The sequence below is a fragment of the Psittacula echo genome (assembly GCF_963264785.1).
Source record: "Psittacula echo genome assembly, chromosome: Z".
Taxonomy (NCBI): Eukaryota; Metazoa; Chordata; class Aves; order Psittaciformes; family Psittacidae; genus Psittacula; species Psittacula echo.
The window spans coordinates 58,098,926-58,123,511 of record NC_137742.1 but is presented as its reverse complement, the minus strand read 5'-3'; the positions used below and the strand labels follow the sequence as shown (position 1 = coordinate 58,123,511).

The 24,586-nt window shown below is 39.2% G+C and overlaps 1 protein-coding gene across 1 annotated transcript in view; it reads left to right on the top strand.

The window, feature by feature from the left end:
* The window catches only part of SVEP1 (sushi, von Willebrand factor type A, EGF and pentraxin domain containing 1), a gene marked incomplete at both ends in the record, with an annotated part of 127,835 nt that overhangs the window by 7,043 nt on the left and 96,206 nt on the right, over nt 1-24,586 (top strand). The window contains 2 exons of the mRNA XM_080637373.1: nt 12,032-12,287; nt 13,493-13,669. Coding sequence (XP_080493499.1) covers nt 12,032-12,287; nt 13,493-13,669 — 433 coding nt within the window. The remainder of the gene's footprint in view (nt 1-12,031; nt 12,288-13,492; nt 13,670-24,586) is intronic.

The following is a 24,586-nucleotide window of genomic DNA, read 5'->3' as shown; positions in this document are numbered from 1 at the left end:
CCCCCACCCAGCTGGTCCAGAACAGCTCTTATCAGTGATAGCTCTGTGCCCATGTTGCTCAATTCTAGCAGTCCTGGAGCAAAAGAAGATATTCAGAAGACAATTGAGCAGTGAGAGCTGGAAGTAGATGGACCAGGTCATGAATTGTGTTTGTCCTTCTGGAATTAATTACTCTGTTCAGCTTTTTTCCCTGCTTTTTTAAAGTAATGAATGCTTAAAACAAACACAAAAGAAACAAATATTTGGCAGATGCAGTAATAAATAGTGGTGTGAGTGCTCTGTCTGAAAATGCATGAAGATTAATTGCGTATTCAGTAAAATATTTTTGAGTCCTTTTTTTATGATTAGCAGAAGACCAGAGCAGTACTAGAGAACTCAAGTAACATCTTGGTTGTATTAATGGTGGGAATTGATCACACACAAAAAAACCTAGAATTTTTAATTTTTGAAATCAAACTGAGATCTATTAGCAAGAAATATTTTGAACACAACACAGAGCATAGCAGCATATGAGGCTTCCAGCAACTTTTCAAAGTGCTGATAAACTTGTTAAAAGGTTATACAGCACTAAGAACTGAGGAAATGGCTATGCACATAGCACACCTTGTCTTTTAATGTCCTATTTAGAAGACTTCAGAGTAACAGAAGATTATGAATATATGTATAAATATATAAATTGAAAGATATGCATGTTAGGTGTTTCCTGGAAATAAGGTGCATTATGTTTGGTCTAGTTTAGAGCTCAAAGCTTCATGCCACCTAATTTCAAGCCATCAGATCCAACATTCCTGGCACTTGCGTGAAACAAATGTGTAGGTCAAAATTCTGTGTAGTAGCTCCTGTCATTGCAAAGGCAATGGTTTTGGGTTGTGTTAGGTTTTTTTCTTGATGGTGAGGGGAAGAAACAGTCTTTGTGTAATGTGAAGATGATTTTTTTAGACTTGGAGTGCACAGCTTTGCTCTCTGAGGTAAGAATGGTTTACTCATTTTTCAAACATACAAAATGCATGAAATGGCACTTTTCAACTGTGCAACAGTACTTAAAGAATTGGAAATGTAGCACAGGCAGTACAAGCAGTATCTATGGTGATTGATTTGCAGAAAGAGGCAAAAAGTTTAGGTTAATAATAAATACTAAGAAGTGGAAGTCAAATATGTGCCTCCCACATCACAAATATATAGAACCAGTGAAAGGCACCTCTGGAGACCATCTGGTCCAACCGCCTGCTCAAAGTGGACCTGCAAGAGCGGATTGCTGAGGACTGTGTGCAGTTGGGATATGAGTATCTCCAGGTATGGAGGTACCACAGCATCTCCAGGAAACCTAGGTTCAGTGGTTGATACGGAGATAGCACAGCGTCTCCAGGATACCTAGTTTCAGTGGTTGATCACCCTTGTTTCTTCTGTTTAATTGGCATTTACAGTGTTTCAGTTTGTACCTCTTCCCTCATGCTACTAATTAGAAGAATCTGGATCTGTCTTCTTTACTTCCCTCCCCATTAAGTATTTATGTCATGGATAAGAGGACCTCAAGCCTCCTTTTGTCAGGTTGAACAATACAAGATCTGCCAGCCTTTCCTCAGATGAAATGTCCCTATTTTTCCTGGCCATGAGCATGCCTGGCATTTATACTTCTGTGCTTTGATTTGTAGAGTGAGGATGTTTGACTCAGCTGTGAGACTTACTCAGGTCATACCTAGTGAGCATCCTCTCAGATGCTCACAACATCTACTTAGAGATGCTTAGAAGGTAAGTGTTGTGGCTGAGAAAAACCACAAAAACGTACTAGCATTCTTGCACTTTGTTATTGACAAGAGATGGGGAAGTTCATTATCAATTAGGCAAAAAACATACAGAAAATTAGAAAAGGATAAAAGACAAGTGGAAGATAATTACACGCTGAGAGGGTGACACTGTGAAGGAGTAGATGAAGGTTGAAGATAGAGGGGATGAGAATGATAGGAAAGATTAAAAGATACATGCATAGATCAAGGAAATTATTTTGATTACCCACCAATTGTTGAATAAATTAATCATGAGAATGTAATTGGTAGAGCTAGTACATTATTTAACTGAAGTGAAAATCATTGTAATACCAGTCTAACATGAAATAGGTGTATTTTAAATAACTTTTTTTTTTTAACTTCTTGTTGTCTTCCACAGCCTATCACATGTAGTACTATTTAAATATCCAGATTGATTCTATAGATACATGTTTTTCCTGAATTACAAGTGCAGTTCTTGCTAGGGGAGTAGTCAAGGAAAGCTTTTATATTAGTTAATTTCACCTATGTAGGTAACAGCAGATTCTCTAAAGCTGTGTAACAGTGTAGAAGAGAGTGGTGAAAGGTAACAATTGGAAACCAAAACCTCTAACTGTAGAATATTTCTTAGTTGCTCTCCTGAAAGGGGTCACAAAACCTGAAGAGAGGATAAGATTTACTTGAGCAGGGCACTGAAAATAGCAATGTTCAGTGACCAAAAGAAAAGGTTGTGAAATCAGAGCTTTGCTGTTTTAGAGGGAGTGCAAAGGAGGTATAGTCAGGCCTTTTATGTAACAATATTTGTATCATGATTAAGGGGAACAGTATTTGTCATCCCCTAACTTTGTGTTAGTCTTGTGAGATGACCAGCTTCCTTAGGATTGTTCAGGATTCAGTGGTAAGATGCCTCATCTCCACCAAAAACTATGGCTGATCCCAGTACTGATTTATTTTTTCTTTACACAATATTTATTTACACAAGATTTCCTGTCAGATTTGGAATTTTTTACCTGCAGGAAAGAAGAAAGCAAAGGAACTTTGCAAAAGGATTTACATAGTAATTTCTGTTTGTGAGTGACTTGCAGATCCACTTCTGAAGCTGTCCACGAGAAATTAAGACATTAATTTCTCATTAGTTTCTCATTTCTTTTATCCTTTTTTGACTTTCTGTGTGGTTTTTGCATAATTGAGAATGGATTTCAAAATCTCTTGTCAATGATAAATTTCATTAATTTTTCATTAATTTCTCATTTCTCATTAGTTGGTTGGTTTTTTTTTTTTTAGATGTTAGGGCTTTTTAAAAACTGTTCAAAAATCATGTAGATGAGGCCTTTGGTAATATGATTTAGACAATTATGGTCTTGGCAGTCCTGGGTTAATGGTTGGACTTGATCTTAAAGGTCTTTTCCAACCTAGTTGATTCTGTGATTCTAATGAGATATAATTCATTCATTTTAGTATAAGTTTAATAGTAATTACATTATATTATATATAGTTATATTCTGTAATATAACTATATAACCCCCTTTTTCAAGAAGGTGAAAATGGAAGACCCAGGGAACTACAGACCAGTCAGTCTCACTTCTGTGCCTGACAAAATCTTGGAGCACATTCTCCTGAAAGGCATGCTAAGGCATATGAAAACAACAAGGTGGTTGGTGACAGCCAGCATGGCCTCAGTAAGGGGAAATCCTGCCTGACCAATTTGGTGGCCTTCTATGAAGGGGCTACAGAACTCATGGACAAGAGTAGAGCAGTTGACGTCATCTACCTGGACTTGTGCAAAGCATTTGACACTGTCCCGCATGACATCCTTGTCTCTAAATTGGAGAGACATCAATTTGATGGATGGACCTCTCGGTGGATAAAGAACTGGCTGGATGGCCGCACGCAAAGAGTTGTGTTCAATGGCTCGATGTCCGGCTGGAGACCAGTAACAAGTGGTGTCCCTCGGGGATCTGTGTTGGGATCTTGTTCAACATCTTTGTTGGCGACATGGACAGTGGGATTGAGTGCACCCTCAGCAAGTTTGCCAATGACACCAACCTGTGTGATTCGATTGATACTCTGGAGGGAAGGAATGCCATCCAGAGGGACCTTGACATCATGTGAGGTGGGCCAGTGCCAACCTCATGAACTTCAACCAAGCCAAGTGCAAGGTCCTACACCTGGGTCGGAGCAATCCCAGGCACAGGTACCGGTTGGGCAGAGAAGAGATTCAGAGCAGCCCTGCAGAGAAGGACTTTGGGGTGCTGGTTGATGAGAAAGTTAACATGAGCCAGCAGTGTGCACTCGCAGGCCAGAAAGCCAGCTGTATCCTGGGCTGCGTCAAAAGGAGTGTGACCAGCAAGTCAAGGGAGGTGATCCTGACCCTCTACTCATTCTGTGGCATGTAGGTTTTATGTAATTCCTAGGGTGAAAACAAATTTAGTCTTAAGTGGTCTACTATTATAGCAGAGCTGAATGGCTCTTTAATGGAGGGCTTTCTGTTTCACTTTGGAGGTGCAGTGATCTATAACAAATAACATTCCCTTTGTAGCCTTTAGGTAGTGTATTCCCTACAAGGTATACAAGGAGCAGTGTAATTTTTGTGATGAATGCTTGAATAACGTTATTTCGAATGCTAGGTTCCAACTTTAAACTTTCAAGGCAGGTTTCTTCTGGCAAGAATCCTGGCTCTGTCTCATATTATCTAAGGCTTAGTTTGTAAAGTGAGATAGATTAACGCATCACAGTTTATTTCCCTTTAGACAAATGTATTAATTGCCAGTTCCAGATAGCAGAAATCTTCCTTAAAAGCAAAACACTGGGTAAGGACAGAGGTCAGGCGCAAGACCAAATGTTTACAGATTAGATACAGAACATGTAATTGAGGCAGTAACAGAGAACTTTGACGACATCATTGCTATGGTTGTCAAATGGTTGAAGAATTCTTGGGGCTTGGATGGTACTCATCCCCTAATTTTCTATTACAAATGCTGTATTAAAACCACAAGAAGTTAGATGTTTAGCTGGTTTTGTGACTGTACTGATAGGATTTTGTTTTGCCTTACCATAGTGAATTTCTAGAAGAGGATTTTGTAGGACAACTTTTTTGTTGCACAAGACTTCATTTTTTAATTCTAAGGATTGTTATTGGCACAGAGAAAATGGCAAGCCTGCCAGGTATTTGTACACACTAAACAGAGACTGAATACAATACAGATGGCAATAAGGTTTTGCTAATGTGAAAAGAATGTTTTATTTAAGATCTGGAAGGATTACTGAAACTGACCTATCAGTCCTGTGAGAGAAGTGTAGACAAGAAAATGAGTACTAAAACAGTCAAAGACAAGGTGTTTCTAGTGGCCCCATGCATTTCTTTGCAATCATCAATAGCATGAATTTTTTTGTTTTGTTTGTACTTATCGTTTATTATTACTTTACCGTAGGGATCAAATGAGCTGTTTTCTCAATTAAACAAGTCATTTAGCACCTTATTTTGAGTTATGGCTGGTGTTCAGTTTCATTTGGTGGTAAAATTGGAAGCAGATGTGGATATTCATACTGAAGAAACAGATCCTCAGGATCCCTCTAACTTCTGAGTACTGTTGAGTAGGCTTTTAAGCTTTGTTTATTAAAGAACCTGACAATTTATGAAAGGGCTGCAGAACCTTGTCATGAAAAAGCCTCATCTTTATGCAGATGCAGTCCATGAAGTTGATGGGTACTGGTTAAATACATGAAACCATCTCTGTGCTTATAAGCATAGGGGTTAAGTGAAGAGACATTTTAAAATATGTGAAATTTCTGTTGGGAAACCAATGGCATTCAAAACGACTTTCTGGAGAGGAAAGGAGAGTTGTGTCTTGGAATACAGGAATGTGAATTGGGGTTAAAGGAAACAAAAATGATGTGAAAGGCCACACAAATACTGGAGAGAAGAGGCAGAGCAGTGCAGGCTGTTTCTTGGGTTGTTGGCAGCTCTGGATGGTCTCCTGTTCCTTATGTCGCTGTGCTTTCACAGAAGGAAACAAAACACTGAGTGGACCGCCAGGCATATACAGGTGATTTAAAAGTAGACTTGTGTCTTACTTTTTCCCCTCTCAAATATTGAATGAATTCTTTCTTTCCTTATTCTTTTCCTTTGCTGTTATACAGCAGAGATTCTGTGTCTAGAGTTAACAGCTGCAAGATATGAGGGCCAAGCTGTTCAGTGGCTTTGTTTTGATTCCTAGGGGCAATATATAGCAATCCTGTCTGTTCATCTGTCTTTTCTCTACTTGGTCCACTGGTGCTCAAATATTTGAGTCCTCAGGTAGCCTGAGGGCATCTTCATGCACTCTCACCTGTTACTCAGTTTGTGCATGTGTGTGACAGAAGTGCTGCCCCAGAGAGTCTGTCTTTTGAGATGTAGAGGGCAGAAAAGTTGTTGGCTGCTTGCTTTATCTCAAGGTCATGTAGCTAAGGGTATTTGCCACTCAAAAATGGTCTTTTTATGATGCTTCCCACTTATTCTGATGACCTGCATTTTTCAAGAGGGCTTGGTAAGCTACTGTTCCTGAGGGTCTATTTCCAGGGAACCTTTCTCAGTTGCACAGAAAGACATGGAGAGTTTCTGTACTCATACAGCAGTTTCAGAGGGCATTGGTGGCAGTCTAGTTTTGTAAAGCAGAGATCACAGAATCACAGAATCCCAAGGGTTGGAAGGGACCTCAAAAGATCATCTGGTCCAATCCCCCTGCAAGAGCAGGGTAACCTAGAGTACATCACACAGGAACTTGTCCAGCCGGGCCTTGAATATCTCCAACGTAGGAGACTCCACAACCCCCCTGGGCAGCCTGTTCCAGTGCTCTGTCATTCTCACAGTAAAGAAGTTTTTCCTGATGTTCACATGGAACCTCTTATGCTCCAGTTTACACCCATTACCCCTTGTCCTATCACTGGACATCACTGAAAAAACCTAGCTCCATTATCCTGACTCTCACCCTTTACATATTTGTAAACATTGATGAGGTCACCCCTCAGTCTCCTCTTCTCCAAGCTAAAGAGACCCAGCTCTCTCAGCCTCTCCTCATAAGGGAGATGTTCCACTCCCTTAATCATCTTTGTGGCTCTGCGCTGGACTCTTTCAAGCGATTCCCTGTCCTTCTTGAACTGAGGGGCCCAGAACTGGACACAATATTCCAGATGCGGCCTCACCAAGGCAGAGTAGAGGGGGAGGAGAACCTCTCTTGACCTACTAACCACACCATTTGTAATGCACCCTAGGATGCCATTGGCCTTCTCGGCCACAAGGGCACATTGCTGGCTCATGTTCATCCTCCCATCCACCAGGACCCCCAGCTCCCTTTCCCCTTCACTACTTTCCAGCAGGTCAGCCCCCAACCTGTACTGGTACATGGGGTTGTTCTTCCCCAGATGCAAGACTCTACACCTGCCCTTGTTGAATTTCATCAAGTTTCTCCCTGCCCAACTCTCCAGCCTGTCAAGGTCTCACTGAATGGCAACACAGCCTTCTGGTGTGTCAGCCACTCCTCCCAGTTTAGTGTCATCAGCAAACTTGCTGAGGGTACATTCAGTTCCCTCATCCAGGTCATTGATGAAAATATTAAACAGCACTGGTCCCAGCACCAACTGCTGAGGGACTCCACTAGTCACAGACCTCCAGCTAGATTCTGCCCCGTTGACCACAACTCTCTGCTGCCTTCTTTTCAACCAGTTCTTGATCCACCTCACTACCTGATTATCAAGCCCACACTTTCTTAGATCCCTGCTAAATTACTAATTAGAATTAAATAGTCCTTTCTAAGATTGGTGTTGTCATGGCTAGACTACTGGGGCTCAAGTTTGTTCACTGGCCATGCAGACACGTCCCTGAATTTAGGGGGAATATAGAAGTTTGATTGCTGACTAATATGAGTATCACTTGCTGAAAAACCTAGCGAAATGTGTAATGCTGTTGTCCTGGGTTCAACAGTAGCAGTCATTTTTTCTCCTTCTTAGTAGCTGGTGCAGTGCTGTGGTTTTGACTTTCAGCCTGGGAACAGCGCTGATAACACCGATGTTTTTAGTTACTGCTCAAATGTTCAGTCTGACCAAGGACTTTCTGAGTCTCATGCTTTGCCAGGGAGGAGGGGGAGCTGGGAGGAAGCAGAGACAGGACACCTGGCCCAAACTAGCCAAAGAGGTATTCCATACCACAGCACATCACGCCCGGGATGTAACAGGGAGTTACCCAGAAGGGCCGGCTCACTGCTTGGTTGGGCTGGTTTTCGACAGGTGGTATTGTATTCTCTTCCTTTGTTATTTCCCTTATCATTACTATTATTGGTAGTAGTAGTAGTGGTTTGTGTTATACCTTAGTTACTGGCTGTTCTTATCTCAACCCATGGGAGTTACATTCTTTCCATTCTCCTCCCCGTCCCTCTGGGAGCGGGGGGGCAGAGGGAAGAAAGGGTCAGGGGAGAGTGGACTGCGTGGCTAACTTGACAACAGGGTTTAAACCACGATAGCTGTCCACTACCTTCATCAGCAGTTCGTGCAGCTTTGTGCGGTGCACAGAGGGAAAGAGTGCTGAAAGGATATTTCTGAAATTGCAAAGCCACGGCATGCCAAAATTAAGCTTTGTTCTGCCTTCTGTATGTGTTACAACGTCATTATGAGTTGAAGTCATCTTCTGCTAGAGCAAGCTGAACATAGGTGGGATCTTAAGAGAGTTGCACTGGCAATCTCCATTACGTCTCTCAATCCTGTGCAAGTTGTGGTTTCTTCCTCAGTTACACAAGTTCCACAACTTGTGTATATTAGGGGCCTATTTTTCCACCTTTGTTATAAATATGATTTGCAGTTTGAAAGTTCCTTCTGCAAAGCTCAGAGATGCTACAGTTGCCAAAACCAAGTAAGTAGGGATGGAACATATGTTTTTCCTCATCTTGCTTTTTGAAATAAAAGGAATTTTCACTGAAACAGCTTAAGACAAACATCCTGAATGGAGCATTTCAGCCTGAATACTTAAGAAGTTACACAGAAGCATAAGTTGCTTACATTCTGTTTTAAAAGAGCACAGTTAATGCTAAATACATTAGTTATATCTGTTAATTATAAATAGCACTACACTCTCTGCCTGCAATGGTACTTGTCTTAGAGCATCCCTTTCAGGATGCATTTACAACTGAACCATTTGTCTTTTTTTCCTGCTATTTATCTTCATGTTATCTTTTGCCGTGTCTTTATCTTCCTGATTCTTTTCACTTGAGTTTTCCACTCATTGTGGTTTTTCACTTTATTTTGGATTTCCACTTAAGCAACATGAGGAAAAATAGGTTTGCTTTGTAAAGGATATTTGTGTCTGCAAGAGAATTTGGTTTCACTCCCTTTGAGTTTTGCATACAAGTAGTAATAAAATCAAGCCCAACAGCAAAACATTGCTTGGCAGTCTTTCAGACCATGGTGCCAATTGTCTGTTCTTGGATTTATGGTGTGTATGCTTATTTTTGTTTAGTATCTACCTGAAATCAGTGAATTGCCAAATCAAAATCAAATTGTCCTGAAATATGGTCTGGCTCGCAGAGAAAGGCTGTAAAATCTCTGCTGAATCTTTGCGCTCTTGTAAGCTTTTGATTGAGCTGAAGTCAGAACAATCTTACTCAATAAGTCTTACTTTAAGATTTTGTAATAAAACTACTCAACTCAGTTTGTCTCTGTTTTTGAAATTAATGTTTGTAAAGGGTGGCTTAAATACGTTTACTACTCATCAGACAATAGCATGATTTTTGGATTATTGTTTGAACATCTGTCAAATGTGGTCTGTTGTATTGATTTGTAGCATGGTAGAATCTGTTACTGAAATAAACACAGTAGTAATTTTCATGCTACCAAGATGAAAGTCGGCATGCAAATTACTTTTGGGTAAATTCACACAGGAAAGAGAAAGTACCCCTTCACAATTCCCTGCTTTATGGCAAGGACAAGATTGGTAGTGGTCCCGTACTTACTCACGCTCTTACGGACTGTGGCTAATTGTGAGAATGGTCACTCCATAGGGTGGTTTCTCGTTCACAGCATCTTAACAGCACATTTTTGCCAGTGCTTTGCTTGTCGTCCAAAACCAGACATGTTCAGAGAGTAATTAGCACAGGAGCACTGTCAAATTGGAAGGATGAAGTGGATGGGAATCTGTGGGCATGTCCTCACTTGGGCAGTACTGAATCACAGATGTTTTGTGTGAAGTATTGAAACGAATGATCCTTATGAAATCTGTAGATGGCAGCAGGGTGAAGGGAACCACAGGCAGTTTTTTGAGGCCATGACAAGCAAGCTAAAAGGATCTTGGCAAACTGTTGGAAGGGAGAAGAGCACAATTCTGTGGGGATAGATGGAGAATACTATGCTTAGCAATTAATCAGAAGTGGGCTTTATAATTTAGTGGATCAAAATGTAAGATGACATTAAAATATGTTAGATCATATTGTGATATTTGTTATCTCAGACATGAAAGAAAAACAAAGATGTATCACCAACAGAAAAGCAGTTGTCATAGTGGGAGATACAAATAGAAGGATTTTGATCTCTTAGGAGCAAGCAGTTTAATAATACAATAAACACAATAAAGACAACAGAGTGTTCTTTTAGTCACTTCTCCTCTTTCTTCAAGTGATTACCTGGTTAAACTTCATGACTACTGTCTCTGACTTGACATTCAATTCTTGAATGCATGATGCCATAGGAGATGCTAATGATTGTTGTTAAGCTTTGGGGTTTGTTTTCTATGCATAAAATTACCTTTTTGAGGACTGCTTATTTTTCCAGGTTCCAGCTGCAGTTTCCAGTTTCCAGATGCAGTTAGCTATGCTGGTAGTAAAGATTCAGTAGCTGACTGTAGGAGGCAGGCTGAAGGTGCCTTTAGGAAAGCAAGTCATCCTGTGCATGGACACTCTTTTGAAACTTGTTTAATGGGAGATATACCCAAATATTTTTCTTTTTATTTAGAGTTTACTAGCCTGGCAATGAGTAGGAACTTGTTTATAACTAATCGCATAACTAACCATCAGTTTCTAAAGCCTGTTCATAGAGAGAGGCTTAGGAAACCTCATCAGGCATTTTTGCATGGCACCTCAGGTACCTGAGATGCTTTTTCGAGGACTGCTGTTCCTGACAGAATCTCTTCCATGTCAGTACCTTTTCCTTCATATCCATGCACACATATGTACATGTTCGATAGCATGTTCTCTGTCTCTTCATACACTATTAGATTTTTTGTCGGGTTACTGGGTAAATAACTCTTTTCCATCTGCCTTACGTGGGAAGAGAACACAGCCACTGTTCTCTTTTTTGCAGAAAGTCAATAGATTTTAACTTTTAGAAAGGAAATGGTAGAGGGAATATGGGAAGGAACCTGTGGAACTACAAAATTTGCAGGCCTGTGGCCAGACGGTCACAGTGGAAATTTTAACCACTCATAAATTCCTCATGTAAAAAGTTTTTATTGTGTGTGAGAGCTGTTTCCAGCATTTGTATTTATGGTTTTGACTAATTCTTCACCCAGAATTTTCTAATAGATCTGTCAGTCTCTAAAATTTTCCAATACATCTGTAACTTCTTTTTCCTAGCAAAATAATCCCTAATAAAATAATTTTTGTTCTTAGTTACCATGTACAGGCTATAGAAGATTTGTCCATAGATTACACACTGAAAGCCATGATAATGAGAGGGGGTGCGCCACCATTTGCAGCTTATTTTCATGGTGGGATTTCGTGAGATGTTCACCTACCTGAATGGTCAAACAAGTCTGGAACCAAATGGCATACATATGCTTGAATGTAAAAGCAACATGGACCAAACAGGCAGCTGATAAGGATCCACATCACTCCCATGGCATTAAGACAGTTGGCAGCATCTGAACTTTGAGTCTTGCACTAGATTTTCAATGTCTGTATTAGCTATTCAAACTGCAGTCTGAAGGAAGTTGCTAAAGCATTGGTCAGGGTCATTGCTATCTGATGCATGAGTCACTTTATCAGTCAGTGTGAAAAGTGTCTCGTTTCAGATCATGTCATGATTTCTGTGATTGTACAGACTGAGCCACACTTCAGATGGTCACAGTGGCCAGCCATATCTGTTTATAGGCTCTACTTGCAAATGTTGATCTTTGTTATACTAAGTAGTCTTGCAAGGACTGGATGTAGCCATATAATTCAAATAAAAAGAGCCAGTTCATGCAGGAAGTAGTGTGCAGGTCAGCCGGCACTAACCCTTTCTGAGGTGTGCAATTTCATTTTCTGTTCCAGCAAATACTGCGGCATGCCCGTGGAAATGCCACAAAGGTGATATTTCTCATTACTGATGGATATTCCAATGGGGGAGACCCAAGACCAATTGCAGCATCGTTGCGTGAATTTGGGGTGGAGATCTTCACCTTTGGGATATGGCAGGGGAATATCCGAGAGCTGAATGACATGGCATCCCATCCAAAAGAAGATCACTGTTACCTTCTTCACAGTTTTACTGAGTTTGAAGCTCTGGCACGCAGGGCTCTTCATGAAGGTATTAATGTACTAACCTCAGGAGTCTACAAAGAGCAGAGAGGTCTGAATAGAAAGATCTCCAGGGCTGTCTTGTAATTACATTTCATGTAGTGTTGATTTTTTTTTCTTCCCCCTCTTACTTTCTAGCAGAGGTAAAGGTTTATTCCTTAGGTAAAAGGATAAACTGTATGTTTGACTAACTCACGATCAACAAAATGTGAGCCAAATTCTCCTCATTGGTATATACATACTTCCATTCAAATCATTTTGTCCACAAAGAGCAGACTACAATCTTGGCCCAGTGTAACTTTCACTTGAATAGATTAACCTTGTAGTCAGATACATGGTCGTCAAAAAGAGGCACCTAATACGCACGTTAGGAGTAGCCTTACTAGCTCCTGGTGTTTTACAGAGCAACAGAAGCTAGCCTATTCAGAACTAATTTAGATCTCTCTGTATAAGGGTAAGTACAGTTTATGACCTTATACATTCAGTAAAACTGGAAAGAGCGAGGGGTGGAAAAGGAGTTTTGACTATGCTTTTATCCTTTTTTAGACTACTGTATTCTAAAAAAAAAGTTCTTCCTGAAAACTAGAGTAATTTTAAATTAGCAAGTGAAACACATGACTAGACCTTCGTTTGAAAGCCAGTGCTGCTTGATTGAGACTTAGAACATGCATCAGACTAGCCATTAGCATTTATTTGCCACAATAATTTTAAAAGTATGCTACTTTTACATAAGTAGGTTGCTTTACTGCCATTCTGTTTGTTCCAGGTAAAGTTTAATGTGAATGTGCCAAGGAAAAGTGTTTTGGTTTTTAATAACGGCCTACTGGTTATACATGCCATGACCAAATGCTTTTCTGGTACCAAAGGTGGCATTGACTAAAGCTGGGAGAAGCTGTCTCAGCAGCTTCTTTTGGAAGTAAGACTGCATTCTGGCAGTGTTAGACTAAAACGAGGCTGGGTGAGAAAGTTTGAGGATCTTTGCACCATGGCTTTCAGTGAGCATTTTACCAGAATAGAAACACCAATTTTTTTTTCTTTACATTTTGAATATAGTAAGACTCTGCTTCATGTTGCCATTGCTAGTGCTTAGAGGTGGCACCTAAGATGATTAAGAAACGTTTCACTAATGACATAATGTGAGGCTGTGGGAGGACTTTTGATTGGATTCTTTGTTAATAAATTGATTATAAATAATTGATAAATAAATTGTTTCAGACCTGCCTTCTGGCAGCTATATCCAAGAAGATATCTCGCACTGTTCATATCTCTGTGAGGCAAATGAAAACTGCTGCGACATTATGGCAAGCTGTAAATGCGGCACTCACACTGGCCAGTTTGAATGCATCTGTGAAAAAGGATACTATGGGAAAGGACTACAACATGAATGTACAGGTGAGTCTCATGTCTTAGTGCTTGGGTTTCTCTCTGTGACCTGAATTCATGGCTAATCTAGGTGGGAGTGAAAAGCTGTTTTGGATTATGGCTATGAACCTGGATAAGAATACATTTGAGGCTGTTGGAAAACTCTTATCTGACTGAACATATAGGATAGCTCTAGCAGTCAAACTTGTACCTTGTCTCCAGCAGTAGCCAAAAGAGATGCACAGGAAAGAGGCAAATGTTCTGACACAGTAAAACTGTGTGAGCCTAAAACACAGCTCACCAACAGTTTTGTCACTAGAGTTTACTGACTCTGAGGTAACGTGGTTTTGCACTCAAATGCTCTTAGTAAATTTTTCCTTTGTGAATTTTGCTGACCATTTTTTGAACTTTCATAAACTTTTCTGTTTGGACAGGGGCTAAATGTGTGGACCTTTGCAGCATAAATCCTTAGAGAAACTTACAGTAAACTAAATGTTCTTTAATTCTCTCATGTTGACTTTCAGTTACTACAGAGGAAAAAGACTTGTGGGTCACTAAACAGAAACTTGTTATCACATCTTGCTGAGCTTGTTGTTGTTACTGCTTTTTGGATGTGTCCTGTTATGAGCATGCATTCAAAGTCTACAGTTGAAATAGCAACAATATACAACTCTTTATTTTCAGAGAAGGTATGCAGGTTTTATCCAACCCTGTTGATTTCTCTAGGACAGAAGTTTCAAAATTGTTAGAGTGTATCTGAACTCTTAAATTTGTTACGTGAGCTGGACAAAAGGAGTGCTTAAAATCAAGTATTTCTCAATGAGAAAGAAAATACAGTATTTATGTTCATCCTTTTGTATTTGTGCATTTTCACTTATATTCTACAGATAACAGATCTCTTGAGTCTTTTCCTCATGAAACCTGAACTAACTGCAGTGGATATATAGACCATGGTTGTATACTGTTTGTGAGGGCCATACTGCTTTTTTAAATGTCATTTTCATTACATGTAGAGAGTCTCTTGATGTAAATTGTAAGACTTGGTAGTTCTGTTCAGAGAACAGACACGGGCAGGTTTGTGACTAGAAGTTGAAGAACTTCTTCAGGAGAAGGTTTAATGGAGACGGTGATGTCTGTGTGCCTGTACAGGGAGGATTATAAGGATACACTGAGGGATCCAGACATGATAAGCACATGATGAGGTAAAAGTCATGTCTGTCACCACGGCAGGAACAGAGATACCCCAGTGTTTGTGTTGGGAAGTTGACCGGTGGTGTTATACTTCCTAACAATTATCACCTTTAATTCTCCTAGTGTCTCTGGAGCATCTTTTCTTTGTCTTGTATTAAGGTAAGTAGGTAAGCAGGAATTCATTGGGATTTCAGTGCAGCATGAGTAGAGGAATGTAGTTAAAGTCAATGTCAGCACCAGCACACTAGATCAAAATTCTGTTTTATGTAAGTGGGTGCAGCTTCCTTATGTGCTAAATTAACTCTGAATGAAGATCTGCTTCTATTTTGCTTATTTTCAGTTGTAATTCTAATTTGTTTTGGACAAAATAATATTTTCATAGTAATTTTTTCTTTTGTAATTGAAGTAAATTTCCTGCCCTTCAAGTGCCTTAGTAACCTATTCCACCTCCAATGCACTAGTAAGCTATTGAACAAATTAAACACAGCATTTCTGCCTGTATCTGTAGCTTGTATCAATTAATATTGTTTTAAGCTATTCCTAAAGATAGCAATCGTTTCAGAGTTACCGTTTCTACATGAAAGGATCTTCTGATGGGGTGAGCATGGCTTTTGAGTGTCACTAAGAAGGATAAAATACCATTCTTTAAATTGTAAGAAGGATAAAGTACCATTCTTTAAATTGTACTTTGCAAATGCAGAGGAAAGTTTAATTTTGACATCATCAGCAGGTGCTTCTAATAAAAGGGGCTGGTATTAAATACACTGCAAATAAGCTGATGATTGCAGCCATCTGGTGCATATGTGAAGATAACTGAAGATGAATACATATATTTCAGGAAGAAGTTGATGTAAGTAACTCAAGCTTGTTCTTTGAAATATGTCTGCTGCTCATCTATTGTATTCTTCAAGACAGACAGAAACAAAAGGCAACATGTTCTTTAAAGAAAAACCAGCATGTTTTGGAATCTTTTATTCTGAAAAAGATTCCAACCTTTTTTTTAACATTTCCCAGCTGAGCACAGCTGTGGATTTGTAAAGCATAAGGAATCTTAAAAATGCATCTTAACTTTTCTTCAATGTATAATGTGCCGAAGGACTTTTGGCAAGTTTACAGTGACAGGACTTACATTTTAATTGGACTACTTTTAGCTTTTGATTGGTTAAACTCGCAGATATTCTACTAGCCTATGTTTACTTAATACAGTAAGGTTTTTTTAAAGAGTTCTCAATATGATGAGAGACGATTCTTCTGCAGCACATCTGTTCTTTTTACTAGTTTGATTATTTTCTGATGTTATTTTTGGTATGCTCATGTTCCTACACAGTATACCACTTTACTGTTTATGGTTTTAAATGTGAGGTATTAGAATAACTATGTAAAAATTGTAACAGTTCTTTACTTTCATAATTACCTGAAACACCCTAGAAAGCTTCTGTAGAACAAAATAGGAGCCACAAGCTTTGTGCCAAAAAGCAGAAATTGGCTTCAGTGTCCACCTTCTGTTCTTTGTAATGTTGATGATGTGCCACAGAAAGAAGAACAGACTGACTGTTCTTGTACTTTAAAAAGCAAACCAAACAAAAGCTTCTTGGCCCACACTAGGAGCCTCATGCAGCCAGAGACATCTGCGACAATTGTGAGAAAGGAAGGGAGGAAGAGAAAGACAGAGGTAGAACAAGTATTAAGAGTATTAAGACTATATAAACACCTCCTTTTCAATAACACTTCACTTTTTCTTCTCCTTCCTTTCCTTGATTGCAAATGTTGAGTTTCAAACTAGAGACAACCAGACAAAAATACAGAGTTCAGCAAAAATAAACATAGAGTGGTTTGGGTTGGAAGGGACCTTAAGAATCATCCGGTTCCAGCCCCCCTGCCATAGGCTCTTGGATTGGATGACGATTCATGATGATGCAACTGAAGGATGATACCCACCATGTTCATCTCATCAGGTACCTCCTAAGCAGCACCACCATTACTAGGGTCAGGAAACTTGTCTTACAGCCACTAGTTTCTTTTATCTAACATGCGGACCTCATTTTTTGCAGCACAAGGTATCCTTGATGTGCAGCTAGCAGGGCAGAACTAGTAAATGAAATACTTCTAGTATGTGCTAACTCTTTCTTCTTTTGTTTATTTTTGGTCCTCTACTTGGGTATAATTATTGAAGTGTAGAATGTCACCACATGCATGAGTGTTCAATTGGTTACCTATGCTTTGATTTAGGAGTATACAGCATATCAGTTATCATATGCACAGCCACCAGAGCAACAGTTTTGCTTACAGAACAGCACATGGATTAGATCTATAATGAACTTTTAAATGAAAACTGAAATCATGTGACAACTTTTACTTTTTTTACAAATTTTAATTCAGAACATATTTACTGAAAGGTCTGCAAACTTTGAGGAAATGTTGGGTCCAGCAACGCAGGGAAGATTCACATTTTGTGGTTTCTTGCATTTTGGACCCAGTTTTCAGCTGAGCATTTTTTTCCATGAGATTTTCAATATTGTTTGAGATGCAATATGAGAATGCAAAACAAAACCTGATATTCATGAGTTTAATAGCTTTCTAGTTAGACAGGAAGAACCTTAATTCCAGCTGTGATTCCTATGGCCTAGTCTAAGAAAGCTAAACATCTCTTCTGCCATCCTGTGTCTTTCCTTCTTTCCTTTTTATATGAGCTTCTATCATGCTGGAAGCTGAGTCACCCTTTCTTAATATTCCTTTTCGAAGGTATTTCTTTAGCTACCCTTTACGAGTTACTGGCTTAATGAAGCTTCGCCAACCATTCTATACTTGTCATACTGTACGCAGAAATTTTAACTAAGTTCACAAGATCCCTCTAAGCCTCAAGGCATCCAGAGTTTACAACACGTAACATAGGCTGTACTCGTCAGTAGGTGCTTGTAATGGTTCTGGCAGTGCCATTTCATGTTTTCATCTATTAAATCTACCTCTTAAAACTGGTCAGGAGTTTGTTTTGGTTCCACTTCTGTCTTTTGTTTTTAAGTTCTAAATCAGAAAAATACTCTTTAATTCTACCATACCTATCACTGAAAGAAGTCTTCTCCTGAGGCCTACAGAAAACTGGCAATTGAAGAATCTCCTTGACGAAAATGCAAAATGGTTACTAGTGTCTTACCTTGTGCCACATAAACCTGCAGGTCTCGGTTACCAGAAAGAAGCAAGCAAATAGAACTTCTAAATAAGGATGAGTTGGACGAACTTGGATTACAATTGAGCAAGGAAATTAAGGTGTACATGCTTAATTAACGCTTATGAAACCTGAGCAATTTGGAGAGACTTGCAGTTGGACTTAACTATTGTTAAGAGAAAGAGCTTGACTGGAGAGTTCTGTCAGTGATTTTCCCCTTTTGCCTAGCAGCTTTCTAATCATAGGCCCCTTTCTGTAACCCTTTTGGGGGATGAGATTCGTTTGTATATTTTACTTTTTTTATTTGTAATATATTTATTTAAAAAATGCTTCTCCCAAGTGAAGGCTTCTTCTGTTACAGCCTCTCTTTAGTGGCTTTTTGTCTGTGATAATATGCAAAGGTTCTGTTATGAGTATACTGTGTTAAAATGACTCACTGTCACGTAAGGAGAAGAGGAAATAAGAAATCAGGGATGTAAAGCAAGAGGAAGAATGCAAAATACCCATGACTAAGCAACAGTGAATTGCTGCCTAATTAATACTGGCAAAAACATTCCTTGCTGTCATTCTGTGTATTTTTTCTGTTTCTTATAAATCTTATTTGATTCGTTATGGGTGACAATTTGAGCATAACATCATGATGGTTAAGTGCAGAAGAAATGTAAATGAGTGTTTTTCTAGTGAGGATATCATAACATGATGAGTAAGTACAGGAGAAATGTAAATTGATCTGGTTTTCCACTGGGGGTACTGGAAAACAAGTGGATAAGGAAGGTTTGTATGGAAAGCAAGTGCTAGAGACAAGGCTATGGAAGTTTAGTAGGTTAATTATATTTTAAAAAATCTTTTTTTATGACTTAAAAAAATAATGCAAAAGCGTTCATAATTGCTGTTTGCATAAAGAATGAAGAAAAAGGCATTTACAGATATTTTGTGTGGAAAATAAATACATCTGGAAGCATGCAGAGTTTTCTTTACATTGAAATCTGCTATGTCAGAAACTTGTCCCCTGAAGCACAGTATTTCCTGCTTTGCTTTTGGAAATTCAGGTAGGGATTCTCCTGCTTGTTGCTATAGGAAGCAAAGCAAAGGCTGGGTGAATAAAGGATTGGGATGCTGCAGGATTTTTCAAAATGGAACAAACAATAGAGATAAATTTCTTTGGTATGGCAATCTAAAAGCATAAATTTTCAGCATAATTCAATAAAATCTTCGTGTCGGGAGGGTTTCTTTTTTTGTAGGAATGAGTCTGACAGAAGTGAATGTTAGTTTGCATGTTACTACAGTGGTTTTGCTTGCATTTTACATAGCTTCTGACACCAAAGTAGTTTGTTTCCCACCTGTACAACCAGCTTTATGAAGATGGGGCGTTTCTGGCAGTGGAATTTGTTTTGCTGAGTTTACTCCTTGAACCCTTCTGACCTTCTACCCAAAAAGTGATACCGAAAAGGTTCCTAATGCACAGTCCATATGAAGTGATAACAGATTTTGTCAATTACTGAAGTGTTTCATATGGTACTGTAAAACCTCTATGATCTGCTTTCCCCATGTGAAGCCTTTGAAGGGAAACAGTAGCAAAACATTTTTTCTTTTAAGTGTACATTTTATAAATATAAGTAGGAAGAAAGCCCTGTGGAAATTGGGATTTTATTTTCTTTATTTTGGGATCTATGTATTCACAACTCAGACTGGTGCAGATCATGCAGACTTGCTTGGGGGTTTTCCTTTGTTTTGGTAGGGGATTGTTGTTTTGTTTGAGATTATGTAAGCCTCATCATTTCCGAAGTGAAATTTTAAAGATTCAGCCTGTCCAAAAAACTCTTGAAAACCAGTAAAGTCAAGACAGTAACCTTTCCAGGCCACCACAGTAATGTGAAAGTTTTACCATGAACTAGTGTCTTTACTTGTGGAGTTGTAAAGAAGGAGCCTTTTTTGGTTGATTTGGTACAAGTTTTTTCACCTAAAAAAGTGAGGTGTGCAGCTTCTGGTATTTTTTTAGTCATAGCTATAGTTTTTATAAGCACATTGAAGTGAATAAGAGTATTTCCGGTGGTATTAATGAGTTTGGATCAAGTCCTTGGAAGTAAGTGACGGATTTTTCTCTCTTCTCCAGGAGTTATGTGTCAACTTACATGCACCTTCTGTTGAAAAATAAAAAGTTAAGTAACACAATAGCTGATATGGATAATGATGTTTCCTTGGTATAGATTTTTTCTATCTCTGTACCATGTAGCTTGTTTCCTTTGCATTTAAAGCTGAAATGTAGCAGAGGAAGAAAACCCTAAAACTAACCAACAGAAAAGTTTGCTGTGTATACCAGAAACCCTAAAACTAACCAACAGAGAAGTTTGCTGTTTATATCAGCACCATTTCTAGGAAGCTGTTGCAAAATGAAGGTGAAAACCCATATCCAATTTTACATGTGCAGCCCAGGAAAACAGAGGTGTAATTCTGTGTCTACAGGCAGTATTGAAAAACATCTCATCCTTTCCAGCTAGATGTCATCTGAGTCTTTAGAAAAAAGTTTCTATGCCAAAACAGACTCTTTCCTTTCCATTAAGTATAGAGCTATTTCTGAAATAAATACAATGAAAAGTTGGAAAGTGATGCACAAGTTACCCTTTTTTCCTTGTCTTGGAAGTGACTTGTCCTGGTCACCTCAGAATGTCATGAAAAATAAAGCCTCTAGCCAACACTCGTATGTGCAATTCAAGGAGAAAAATCAGCCATCTGGAGGGCTTGAGAGAAGCAGAAACCGTGCTCTGAATAAAAATAAACATGACATAGGAATAGAATCCAGCTCTCCATGCTGGTCAGACTAAGGCTGTCTCTGTAGCACCCAAGCTGCCCTTTAGCCACATTGCATACAGCCACCACAATGAAGAAGGCTCCAAGTGTAAGCACAGCACCAGTTAGGTTTAGTGTTTAGTTAAATGACTGTAAAACCTTTACTGTTAAACCTGAGCTTTGTGTTGAGTCTCTAGACAGCATAAAAAGCAGACTATCTTAAGTTCATTGAGATTTTTATGCTTTGAAAACTTCCTCTTTCAGCTATGCAGTCCCAGGTGAAGTGATAGTTTACAAACTTTGTGCTGAACATGTCTTCCTTAGCTGCCTGAAACACTCATCAGCCAGTTGTCACGGTCTTTTAAACAGTTAAGGCTCATACCATTTTAGCATAGGCTTTTGATAAGCCTTTGTCTGGTCTTGCAGATTTGAGAATAATTTTCAGGATTGGGACTTTCATCATACCAGGCACTTACTGGAATAATTGTCTGTCCATTGAATCCCTTAATGAAACGATTTTTACTCTAACATTCTTTGGTTACCCCTGTGGATTACATGGTGTCATCTTGCCTTTGCTACCTTTTCAGAAACACATGGCCAGGATGTTTTCATGGACACATGTGCACACTTATTATTCCTGAACTTGCGCCAGTTTCACAAATTAAAACCAGACATCTTCCCATTCTGTGAGCCTGTGAGCAGCTTTTGTCTTAGAGAAGTAAAAATTACAATTCTTGAAAGAGTGCATCAGGGATAAAATAAGATGGCAGTATTCAGCAAAGAATTTTAATTACTAAAATTATAAGAGAGGTTAAAAGACTTGGATCTTAATTAACTGTTTTATCTTTAGTGGCTCTTTAAGGCTCCAAAGCATCACTTTGAAGTACAAAAGTAATTTCCAGGATGTAAGTCATGCTACACGTAACTCAGGTTTAGCCTTAGAGCCTGTGCCTATGAGGTTGTGCATAGGTGTCAGGATTCCTAGCATCCTTAAATTGCTCCCACAAATTGTCAAAGTTGATTCATTTAACTAGGCTGGAGCGTAGTGCTCTTAATGTGACAAAATCTGGCAGTCACTGTGACTGCATTTGGATTTTGATGGATTGTAATGGTGTGTTTGTAACTTAGTCAAACAAATTTGACTCTTGGCACTCAGAATCAGTTTCCAGTTGAACAGAGTGTAGGAATATTTTCATTTTATTATTAAAAATCCTTATGCTGTGATATTCACTCTACCCAGGCCAGTGAATTTTGCAGATTGCGTTCTCTGTAAGAATGAGTACTGTTCTTTTTGACATTTTAAACAAATTATCTACTTCTCTTCCAATCTGAAGCAAGTATTTTGTATAAAATGCAGTTTGTATCACTTTGCATGTGTTCAAAGATGTTCATCTCTTTGTTGCCTTGGGTTTACTGAAAGGGAGATACAGAAGCAAAGGTGCACAAAGCTCATCATGTTGTAACTTACGGTTAGGTAAGTCATATGTTGCAGATTTTGACCTGAACAAAGTCTTTCAAGGGATATTTATCTGAGAAGCAATATAGATGTGCCTTCCACTACCTTCTGTCCATTTGGCTACCACCATCATAAAAGAGTAAAGATAGTAGCAAGAAAGGATGAGATGGCTTTTCTGTTGCCTCTCCTTTTCAGTCCTGTGCAGCTGACTTCTCTGTGCATTCTGTGGAAAATCATCTGGCAGGTTCTTGATATCATTTCGCAATCTCTTCCAGGAAAGAAGCCCTTTCCCTCAGTCCTCTGCAGCTATGCTCCTCAATTCCTCCTGTTGTGCACATTCTCTGTTTCTCCAGCCACTGGGGTCCAGAAGTACTTCAGACTTTAGTATCACTCCAGAAAAGGCAGTGAGCAGCAAGAAGAATATACTCGAAAAAACACCATGATGAGAAGGGGGCAAAAGCCCACTCATCTTGGAGCAGAATTAGGGCAAATAGTTTGCAGACATCTTATGATGATCTTAATCTATCTGCCAGATACTCAACAGCCAGAATGGATGGAAGTAGTTTGGTTTGCTGTCTTGTCAGCAGCCTTGTTTTCTTCTGTCACTCTAAAACCTGCTACAGATGGCTCAACCTTCTCACCCAGAAACAGTGCTGACGGCATGGTGGAGTGTGGCTGCGTCCCTTGAGAATGAAAAAGCAGCACCACAGATCAGTTCCATCAAACAGGAAATTGGTTTCTCCTGTTGTTGCTGTTTTGATGAAAACAGAAATCGGGACTCAGCACAGAAATGGGAACTTCTTCAGGCCAAAACCCTAGGGTTTCATTTGTTACCATGCAAAATAAAGCCAGACCAGCAACTCACATTTCCAATGCAGATGTTTTAGTAGGGTTGACATCTGAAGGTAGTTTGAGGAGTTGAATTTTTCTCCTTAGTCTGAAATTTATTAAATATGAAGTGTTTTCCATCACAAGAAAGGGAAGAATCAATGGACCTGGCGTAGCAGGGTGGGGGGGGGGTGTGGAGTTGGGAAAGATTAATTTTATAGAAGAGTGTGTAATGTAGTTAATCAAATAGTCTAATTGTAGTTACGTCATTTAGTTATAGTTTGGACATGACAGGTTTGAAACAAAACCCAATACAATTAAGCACTAAGTGGCAATTTTTCATTAGTGTAAAGCATAGAAGAATGGCAAAATAGCTATCTGTGTAGGTGTGTACAGCTGTACTGATTTTATGCAGAGCTGCACCTTGTTGGAAGAACCCAGTATCTGGCTCCTTCTTTTGACCAGGAGGCAAATCTGCTGGGTGGTTTGGGGGTTTTTTATGTTTTGGGTTTTTTGTGAGAGCAAAACAAACATTCTGGTGACAGCTTAAAAAAAAAAAAAAGTAGATTTTTGGCACAAAAAGTTTAAAAGGTGTACCCTTGTGAATGCAATAGTAAATAGCCATAAAAAGTTTCCATCTCCTTGTAGCATGTAGTTTGTTTCTCAAACAAGGATGTCAGAAGATAAAGTACAAGAGCTTTCCTACATTGTGGCTGCTAATGCTGCTTGGCTTTGATTTCACAGATTATTGCTATTAATTCCAGTGCGTTTGTTGGTTAGGGCTTCACAAAATAGCCCAGAGTGAAACATTTCTATTACTATTGTCAGGCTGCCCTTTAGCTCAGCTTTTATGCTTTTATGACAGAAAAGTGCTTGCTATGTTCCGAGTTCCCGCAGAAAAACTCTTATCTAGAAATATGCATAGGTGGTGTTAAAAACTATATAGACATAGACACAGGAAACATGAGGATTCTTGTGAGACACAGAAACACCTACATCTACACAGGCTGAGAATACTCTAAGTCGCATTAATTTAAAGACATATTTATATTCTGAGTTTAATGTCTGTTCCCTGGAGTTTTGAATGAAAATATTGGGCTGTTACTGTGTTTTCTCTTCCTGTCCCTCATTTCGTGCTTTGCCCATCTGCTGTCCTCAGAGCATCCTGTGAAGCCTCCATAGGCCTGGGAACAGCAGTCTGTTGAATCCTGCTACTTTAACTTTAGCGTCATAGGAGACAAGCCCAATGTGTCTTACAGCAGCAACAGTGTGTGTACTCACTTTAAGGGTGCAGGCCAGTGTTGAAGTACTCAAGCTAACTAGTTTAAATCTTCATCTTTTTTACATCAGTGCCACAGAGGTGCCATAGGTCTCAAGACAGAAGGTGTGGAAGACAAGTTTGCCTGCAAGAATATGAAGTGCTGCAGAAGTGACTGTTTCAAGTAACTTGACAAACCTTGTGGTTATGCACCAGAAGACCTGCTAAGCTGGTGTTTCTTTTGGACTTCCCTTATTAAGTATG